Source organism: Scardinius erythrophthalmus (genome assembly GCF_964197995.2).
Source record: "Scardinius erythrophthalmus genome assembly, chromosome: 8".
Taxonomy (NCBI): domain Eukaryota; kingdom Metazoa; phylum Chordata; class Actinopteri; order Cypriniformes; family Leuciscidae; genus Scardinius; species Scardinius erythrophthalmus.
In genome coordinates this window covers 407,230-417,229 of record NC_138228.1, presented here as the reverse complement: position 1 = coordinate 417,229, position 10,000 = coordinate 407,230, and the positions used below count along the sequence as shown (strand labels likewise).

The 10,000-nt window shown below is 46.9% G+C and overlaps 2 protein-coding genes across 2 annotated transcripts in view; both read left to right on the top strand.

Moving 5' to 3' along the window:
• gabpb1 (GA binding protein transcription factor subunit beta 1) overlaps nt 1-1,638 on the top strand; it is a gene marked incomplete at its 5' end in the record, with an annotated part of 5,360 nt that extends 3,722 nt beyond the window's left edge. The window contains 2 exons of the mRNA XM_081372700.1: nt 462-616; nt 732-1,638. Of these exons, the coding sequence (XP_081228826.1) occupies nt 462-616; nt 732-881 (305 nt within the window). The 3' untranslated portion in view covers nt 882-1,638. The remainder of the gene's footprint in view (nt 1-461; nt 617-731) is intronic.
• Nucleotides 1,639-4,254: 2,616 nt separating this feature from the next.
• hdc (histidine decarboxylase) overlaps nt 4,255-10,000 on the top strand; it is a gene marked incomplete at its 3' end in the record, with an annotated part of 16,986 nt that continues 11,240 nt past the window's right edge. The window contains exon 1 of the mRNA XM_081372195.1: nt 4,255-4,422. Coding sequence (XP_081228321.1) covers nt 4,258-4,422 — 165 coding nt within the window. The 5' untranslated portion in view covers nt 4,255-4,257. The remainder of the gene's footprint in view (nt 4,423-10,000) is intronic.

Sequence of the window (10,000 nt, the reverse complement as noted above, 5' to 3'; positions counted from 1 at the left end):
GCTCAGGTCCACCATCTGGTCTGGATACGGCCCGGATCCGGCTGACTACATCATGTGTTGTGGTCGTGTCTAGGCTCAGGTCCACCATCTGGTCTGGATACGGCCCGGATCCGGCTGACTACATCATGTGTTGTGGTCGTGTCTAGGCGCAGGTCCTCCATCTGGTCTGGATACGGCCCGGATCCGGCTGACTACATCATGTGTTGTGGTCGTGTCTAGGCGCAGGTCCTCCATCTGGTCTGGATACGGCCCGGATCCGGCTGACTACATCATGTGTTGTGGTCGTGTCTAGGCGCAGGTCCTCCATCTGGTCTGGATACGGCCCGGATCCGGCTGACTACATCATGTGTTGTGGTCGTGTCTAGGCGCAGGTCCTCCATCTGGTCTGGATACGGCCCGGATCCGGCTGTGTTTGTATGTTATGTTATGTATGTATGCTCACTCAGTGTGTGTTCCTGCAGTGTTGACGGTGTCGGACACAGAGGTTGCAGAGGAAACGGTGATCAGCGACGAACCGTCAGTCAAACGGCAGCGAGTGAAAGAAGAAGACGAGGATCAGACGATAGAAACACAAGACATTCAGATCCAGCAAACGCTCTCGCTGGAGGACTTCCAGGTGCGACACACACACACGGCCCACAATCCCTGTCACACCAGCATCTGACACATAACATGTACATGTTTTATCCAGTGATGAAGATGTAAACAGTCTGACTGTGTGTGTGTGACAGGAGAAAGTGTCTCTTCTGAAGCAGCTGGAGGAGGCGAACCGTGAGGCGCAGAAATACCGGCAGCAGTTCCTGAAGAAGGAGCAGGAGGCTGAAGCGTACCGGCAGAAGCTGGAGGCCATCACACGCCAGAGCGGGAAGAAACACGCCTAAAACACACATACACACACACACGGCCATCACACGGCAGAGCGGGAAGAAACACGCCTAAAACACACACACACATACACACACACACGGCCATCACACGGCAGAGCGGGAAGAAACACGCCTAAAACACACACACACATACACACACACACGGCCATCACACGCCAGAGCGGGAAGAAACACGCCTAAAACACACACACACATACACACACACACGGCCATCACACGCCAGAGCGGGAAGAAACACGCCTAAACACACACACACACATACACACACACACGGCCATCACACGGCAGAGCGGGAAGAAACACGCCTAAAACACACACACACATACACACACACACGGCCATCACACGGCAGAGCGGGAAGAAACACGCCTAAAACACACACACACATACACACACACACGGCCATCACACGCCAGAGCGGGAAGAAACACGCCTAAAACACACACACACATACACACACACACGGCCATCACACGCCAGAGCGGGAAGAAACACGCCTAAAACACACACACACATACACACACACACGGCCATCACACGCCAGAGCGGGAAGAAACACGCCTAAAACACACACACACACAATACACACACACACACAGCAGAGCGGAAAGAAACACGCCTGAAAGACACACACACACACATACACACACACACGGCCATCACACGGTAGAGCGGGAAGAAACACGCCTAACACACACACACACACAATACACACACACACACAGCAGAGCGGAAAGAAACACGCCTGAAACACACACACACACACACATACACACACACGGCCATCACACGGCAGAGCGGGAAGAAACACGCATAACACACACACACACACACACAATACACACACACACACACAATACACACACACACAGCAGAGCGGAAAGAAACACGCCTGAAACACACACACACACACACACACACACACACACTGGACACACACTGTGCTTTCTGTGCCGATCAGTGTCGTTCATTAGGGGCCGAGCTCTGAAGGTGTGTGTTGTATCCGTCAGTGTTCTCATCATTACTCTTCCCTCTTCTGCTCCTGACCCCATCGAACTGCTTACAGGAAATGATTTAATTTGGCACACAGATGGAGGACAGTCTCATCATTAACTCTCTCTAGCGCCACTGTTCATGTTTATTCTAATGAATATTAACTAAATTCTTGACTCAAGATGTCTTTTTCCATCATTTAGAATTTTACGAAAAAAAAGGGTTAGGATTAGGGTTAGGGTTCATGTCATCACAAGCATGAACTGAGGAGAAATGAAATATGGATATTTTTGCTTTTAACTTCTGAACGATATGCCCCAAAAATCAGAAAGTCTCTTTTAATTCAGTGCAATTTACCGAGTTGAATGAAACCCAATTATTGCATATCAACTAGTTTACTTTTGAATTTTGTAGTAAAATGCTGTAATTTTCGCAGGCATTAGCGTATCGTTACAGCACTCGGTGTGTGTCATGGCCTGAAGGTACTCGAAAGGTTTTGCCTATTTTAATGAAACCGTTGGTCAGATTATCTACAGACCATTCCAGCACAAACGTATTAAAAGTTTTTGATAGACCAAACTGTAATTGCATCCAACATCAATGAAATTGTTAGCATGATGTCAAAATTGAGTGTGTTATTGTCCTCACACTGACCCACATCAGTTTGGTCACAGCGCCACCTATTGGTCAAAAGTCATAACGATTAAATGACATTGAAAGTGATTGTATTTGTGTGTTTTTTTCAGCTATTTTGACTAAAATAAACATAAAATCTCTTGTCTGATAATCATCGTGCCTCTTTCTGCTTGACCCCTCATCGCCGCTTGCAGCTATATTTCACTGTTTCAGTTGTGAGTCTGTGGTGCTCCTGTGGCCGACGCGGGTTCGATTCTGACACATATCCTCCATCGGCCTCTGAATAACGAGGAAAAAAAAATCAAAACATTTTATTGTGTAATAATGTGACAATGTTTTATGCTCTGGATTGAGTTTCATCTACAGGTCGCGTCTGATCAAGTCTTTCATCATCAGACTCCGCAAGATTCAGTTTCCTCACTGATCATCAACATAAATCAAACGTTCTTGTGTTTATAGCTTCAACATGCCTGTTGTTTGTGATGCAGTATTTCTGTCAGAAAGATTATTATTTTTAAAAGACAAACTGGATGGATTTTGTTTCTTTGAGGAGGATCTCAGCTTCACTCAAACTGACTTTTGCTGTGTAAAAATGCTGAATAAATGCACAATAAAATGTTTTTACAGTATTCCAGCATCTAAGAGTCTGTAGAGGGAATATTGTTGTTGGGATTGTTCAAACACACATATTGTAGATATGGATTGATGTTTCCTCAGTACTCATAAAGATCTGTGTTTGACGGACACTCACCTACAGCCTGAATCAATGGTGTCTTTGTGGAGTGTGTGTGTGTGTGTGTCGGTTTACGTCAGCGGGCAGTGGCTATAAGAGTGTGTGAGAGCTGGAGCGGCTCTCACACACACACAGCGCATCTTCCTCTGACCGACGGGATGCAGGAGCAGGAATACGTGCAGAGAGGTAATGAACCTCTAATAATTATACAAGAATGGCTTTATATTAGTTTTGCAGCTATAATAGAGTTTAGCTTTAATAACTCTTGATCAATAGATGAAGGACTGCTGGTTATTTCCTGAACATTTGACATTGAGGACTTTTTATCACTTTAAATTGTTTGCATGCTATTGTTATCTTCTCATTTTCTTGTATTAAATTGATTTTATATTGATGTTCTGCTGTAATATGTGTGTGTCGGTACTCTTTATCTATTGTTTTATACTTTTCTCTAATGTTGTTCAGTCTTGTATTGGCCGTGACCTCAGGCTCACAGTGCCCAGCAAGCAATTTTGCGTTTAAAAGATGTCTAATAGCCGTCTAATATTTGTTTAATTGCTAAATCGTGACTACAGATTGACCCTGACATGAAATTACACTTGTAGATATTGACATTGGTAACATGATGGGATATCAACCATCTCATGCGCTGATTGGCCAAAAACTACAATGAATCAGTTTTGACTATAAGTGGGCTACAGATAGCATAGAAATTAAATAAAACCAATCACATTGTAATCACTGTTGACTTAGCTTACATGATGGAATATCATTTATCTCAGAAGTTATTTTGGCAAAAAAGACATGTACCCAATTCAAGTTTTTTTTTTTTTTTTTTGTCTAGAAGTGTGTTACTCATAGCCAGACTATATCAGGTCTATAGTTAACAGAGATGGTGAAATGACGGCTATTGCTTGCTGGGCGTGTTTGTTTTAATGTGTTGATGTTCCTCTATTGTGTGTGTGTGTGTGTGTGTGTGTGTGTGTGTGTGTGTGTGTAGGGAAGGAGATGGTGGACTTCATACAGCAGTATCTCACACGGATCCGTGAGCGGCGGGTAGTTCCGGATGTTCAGCCGGGATTCATGCGTCCTCTTCTGCCCAGCAGCGCCCCGTACGAGCCTGAGGACTGGAGCCGCATCATGCAGGACATGGAGAACATCATCATGCCGGGGGTCTGCCTCTGTGTGTGTGTGTGTGTGTGTGTGTGTGTGTGTGTGTGTCTGTGTCTACACTAGCACTAGTGTATACAAACTATATAAGCACTTTAAGTGCAATAAAAAAAAAGCGTGGGATGCAGTGGTGTAAAGCTAGGGATGCAGTGACATAATTTGTGGGATGCAGTGGGGTAAAGTGTGGGATGCAGTGGCGTAAAGTGTGGGATGCAGAGGCGTAAAGCGTGGGATGCAGTGGCGTAAAGTGTGGGATGCAGTGGCGTAAAGTGTGGGATGCAGAGGCGTAAAGCGTGGGATGCAGTGGCGTAAAGTGTGGGATGCAGTGGCGTAAAGTGTGGGATGCAGTGGCGTAAAGCGTGGGATGCAGAGGCGTAAAGTGTGGGATGCAGTGGCGTAAAGTGTGGGATGCAGTGGCGTAAAGTGTGGGATGCAGAGGCGTAAAGTGTGGGATGCAGTGGCGTAAAGTGTGGGGTGCAGTGGGGTAAAGCCTGGGATGCAGTGGCGTAAAGTGTGGGATGCAGTGGGGTAAAGCCTGGGATGCAGTGGCGTAAAGTGTGGGATGCAGTGGCGTAAAGTGTGAAATGCAGTGGGGTAAAGCGTGGGATGCAGTGGCGTAAAGTGTGGGATGCAGTGGCGTAAAGTGTGGGATGCAGTGGCGTAAAGTGTGGGATGCAGTGGTGTAAAGTGTGGGATGCAGTGGCGTAAAGTGTGGGATGCAGTGGCGTAAAGTGTGGGATGCAGTGGTGTAAAGTGTGGGATGCAGTGGTGTAAAGTGTGGGATGCAGTGGCGTAAAGTGTGGGATGCAGTGGCGTAAAGTGTGGGATGCAGAGGCGTAAAGTGTGGGATGCAGTGGCGTAAAGTGTGGGATGCAGAGGCGTAAAGTGTGGGATGCAGTGGTGTAAAGCGTGGGATGCAGTGGTGTAAAGCGTGGGGTGCAGTGGGGTAAAGCCTGGGATGCAGTGGGGTAAAGCATGAGATGCAGTGGGGTAAAGTGTGAGATGCAGTGGTGTAAAGCCTGGGATGCAGTGGTGTAAAGTGTGGGATGCAGTGGGGTAAAGCCTGGGATGCAGTGGGGTAAAGCGTGAGATGCAGTGGCGTAAAGCGTGGGATGCAGTGGCGTAAAGTGTGGGATGCAGTGGCGTAAAGTGTGGGATGCAGTGGCGCAGTGGTGTAAAGTGTGGGATGCAGTGGAGTAAAGTGTGGGATGCAGTGGCGTAAAGTGTGGGATGCAGTGGTGTAAAGTGTGGGATGCAGTGGCGCAGTGGCGTAAAGTGTGGGATGCAGTGGCGCAGTGGTGTAAAGTGTGGGATGCAGTGGAGTAAAGTGTGGGATGCAGTGGCGTAAAGTGTGGGATGCAGTGGCGTAAAGTGTGGGATGCAGTGGCGCAGTGGCGTAAAGTGTGGGATGCAGTGGCGTAAAGTGTGGGATGCAGTGGCGCAGTGGTGTAAAGTGTGGGATGCAGTGGCGTAAAGCGTGACATGCAGTGGCGTAAAGCTTGGGATGCAGTGGGGTAAAGTGTGAGATGCAGTGGGGTAAAGCGTGGGATGCAGTGGGATGCAGTGGGGTAAAGCATACAATAGAATTTGAATTTATTTCAGGATAACCCCTTGAGATGTATCATCTCATTTTCAACGGGGTCCTGCGCATATGTACAGACACAAAAGTTAATCACACAGTACATATACAAAAAAACACAGATACAAACATATATACAAAACAATACCTCGCTCACCTGACCTTGCACCCATAATTAACATAGCACACATATTAAAGTATATTCACAAATAATCAACCGAATACATAAATAAAAAATGTAAAAAAAAAATTAATAATAAATCGATTATCAATATGCCTTATGACAAAATGTAACATACAGGATAACGTCACATCTCACATGGAAATGTAAAAGAAAATCAAGATAAAGAAAATAACAAAGAAAGTCATAATTGTACACATATTACTAAATGTTTTTTACATGAACCAATTATATGTAATACCATTGGTGTCCCTAATTACAAGAACATGTAGTTTTAAGAAAAGAATAAAGTGACGATTTGAATAACCCAAATGTAGAAATAGACCTTAAAAAAAGAGGAAGGTTATTCCAGTCATGAGGGGCTTTATATTGGAATGCTCTCCTACCAGCTACAGAAAGTAACCTTGGTACCAAAAAAAATTTTGGACATTGGAGGTGTCTAAGTGAGTATGTTGAGCAATAGGGTATTAAGTGCTGTTTAAGGTATGCAGGACAATTGGAATGAACACATTTAAAAATAAACAGAATCCAGTGGTAATCCCTACGTGGTTTCGGTTGCAACCAGTGTAGTGAATCATACATAAAACAATGATGAGTTTTAAATGGACAGTTCAATATAAATCTGCAAAGAGAATTGAATACAACATTAAGGGGTTTAAGATTGGACTCAAAGGTATTAGTGTAAACTATGTCTGCATAATCAATAATTGGTATTACCAGTTGAGAAATAATTTTTTTCCTGACTTGAGTCGAAAAACAATTAGTTGATCTGTACAGAGTGTTAAGACATCCATATACTTTCCTAATGATATTAAAGCGTGGGATGCAGAGATGTAAAGCTTGGGATGCAGTGACATAAATTGTGGGATGCAGTGGCGTAAAGCGTGGGATGCAGAGGTAGAGTTCTCAACAGGCCTGAAAATTACAACCCGACCCGACCCGGCCCGTGGCTTTTAAAGCCCGGACCCGATGTAACCCGACACATCAACATGAATTATCTGCCCGAACCCGGCCCGCGGCCCGACGCCGCGTCAGATTATTATTTTTCTCATACACGTATTATCATGACCAGCAGACGGGAATTCAAATCAACCTTTAATGTTCATGCCTTTTATCAATACAAACAACTGAAACAATAAACTTTAAATATATAAATAGGCTGTAGTAGCGACGGTGAATTCACCTGCGGCAAGTTTACTTTTCACCAACTCCATCTTCTTCTCTCCAGGCTAAAGGCGTGCACGCAGCGGCATCAGGTCTGCCCCGCCCCTCTCCATGATGCACGTTGCACGCAGCAGCCAGACTTTCTTTACGGTGAACAGCAGCGATGATTAATAAATGTTTTTTTTTTTGTTTTTGTTTTTTTCACTGAGTGGAAAGAAGTGTGGGATGCAGTGGGGTAAAGCCTGGGATGCAGTGGTGTAAAGTGTGGGATGCAGTGATGGGGTGCAGTGGTGTAAAGTGTGGGATGCAGTGGGGTAAAGTGTGAGATGCAGTGGGGTAAAGTGTGAGATGCAGTGGGGTAAAGTGTGAGATGCAGTGGGGTAAAGTGTGAGATGCAGTGGGGTAAAGTGTGAGATGCAGTGGGGTAAAGTGTGAGATGCAGTGGTGTAAAGCCTGGGATGCAGTGGTGGGGTGCAGTGGTGTAAAGTGTGAGATGCAGTGGGGTAAAGTGTGAGATGCAGTGGGGTAAAGCGTGAGATGCAGTGGGGTAAAGTGTGAGATGCAGTGGTGTAAAGCCTGGGATGCAGTGGTGGGGTGCAGTGGTGTAAAGTGTGAGATGCAGAGGGGTACAGCGTGAGATGCAGTGGGTTAAAGTGTGAGATGCAGTGGTGTAAAGTGTGAGATGCAGTGGGGTAAAGTGTGAGATGCAGTGGTGTAAAGTGTGAGATGCAGTGGGGTAAAGCGTGAGATGCAGTGGGGTAAAGTGTGAGATGCAGTGGTGTAAAGCCTGGGATGCAGTGGTGTAAAGTGTGGGATGCAGTGATGGGGTGCAGTGGTGTAAAGTGTGGGATGCAGTGGGGTAAAGCCTGGGATGCAGTGGGGTAAAGCCTGGGATGCATCGGGGTAAAGCGTGAGATGCAGTGGGGTAAAGCGTGGGATGCAGTGGTGTAAAGTGTGGGATGCAGTGGTGTAAAGCGTGGGATGCAATGGTGTAAAGTGTGGGATGCAGTGGTGTAAAGCGTGGGATGCAATGGTGTAAAGTGTGGGATGCAGTGGTGTAAAGCCTGGGATGCAGTGGTGTAAAGCGTGGGATGCAGTGGGGTAAAGTGTGGGGTGCAGTGGTGTAAAGCGTGAGATGCAGTGGTGTAAAGTGTGAGATGCAGTGGTGTAAAGCGTGGAATGCAGTGGGGTAAAGCGTGAGATGCAGTGGGGTAAAGTGTGGGGTGCAGTGGTGTAAAGCGTGAGATGCAGTGGTGTAAAGTGTGAGATGCAGTGGTGTAAAGCGTGAGATGTAGTGGTGTAAAGCGTGAGATGCAGTGGTGTAAAGCGTGAGATGCAGTGGTGTAAAGCGTAGGTTGCAGTGGTGTAAAGTGTGGGATGCAGTGGGGTAAAGCGTGGGATGCAGTGGTGTAAAGCGTGGGATGCAGTGGTGTAAAGCGTGAGATGCAGTGGTGTAAAGCGTGAGATGCAGTGGTGTAAAGCGTGAGATGCAGTGGTGTAAAGCGTGGGTTGCAGTGGTGTAAAGAGTGGGATGCAGTGGTGTAAAGCCTGGGATGCAGTGGTGTAAAGCGTGAGATGCAGTGGGGTAAAGCGTGGGGTGCAGTGGTGTAAAGCGTGAGATGCAGTGGTGTAAAGCGTGAGATGCAGTGGTGTAAAGCGTGAGATGCAGTGGTGTAAAGCGTGGGTTGCAGTGGTGTAAAGTGTGGGATGCAGTGGTGTAAAGCCTGGGATGCAGTGGTGTAAAGCGTGAGATGCAGTGGGGTAAAGTGTGGGGTGCAGTGGTGTAAAGCGTGAGATGCAGTGGTGTAAAGTGTGAGATGCAGTGGTGTAAAGCGTGGAATGCAGTGGGGTAAAGCGTGAGATGCAGTGGGGTAAAGTGTGGGGTGCAGTGGTGTAAAGCGTGAGATGCAGTGGTGTAAAGTGTGAGATGCAGTGGTGTAAAGCGTGAGATGTAGTGGTGTAAAGCGTGAGATGCAGTGGTGTAAAGCGTGAGATGCAGTGGTGTAAAGCGTAGGTTGCAGTGGTGTAAAGTGTGGGATGCAGTGGGGTAAAGCGTGGGATGCAGTGGTGTAAAGCGTGGGATGCAGTGGTGTAAAGCGTGAGATGCAGTGGTGTAAAGCGTGAGATGCAGTGGTGTAAAGCGTGAGATGCAGTGGTGTAAAGCGTGGGTTGCAGTGGTGTAAAGAGTGGGATGCAGTGGTGTAAAGCGTGAGATGCAGTGGGGTAAAGCGTGAGATGCAGTGGTGTAAAGCGTGAGATGCAGTGGGGTAAAGCGTGAGATGCAGTGGTGTAAAGCGTGGGATGCAGTGGTGTAAAGCGTGAGATGCAGTGGTGTAAAGCCTGGGATGCAGTGGTGTAAAGCCTGGGGTGCAGTGGTGTAAAGCCTGGGATGCAGTGGTGTAAAGCGTGGGATGCAGTGGTGTAAAGCGTGGGATGCAGTGGTGTAAAGTGTGGGATGCAGTGGTGTAAAGCGTGAGATGCAGTGGTGTAAAGCGTGGGATGCAGTGGTGTAAAGTGTGGGATGCAGTGGTGTAAAGTGTGAGATGCAGTGGTGTAAAGCCTGGGGTGCAGTGGTGTAAAGCCTGGGATGCAGTGGTGTAAAGCGTGGGATGCAGTGGTGTAAAGCCTGGGATGCAGTGGTGTAAAGCCTGGGATGC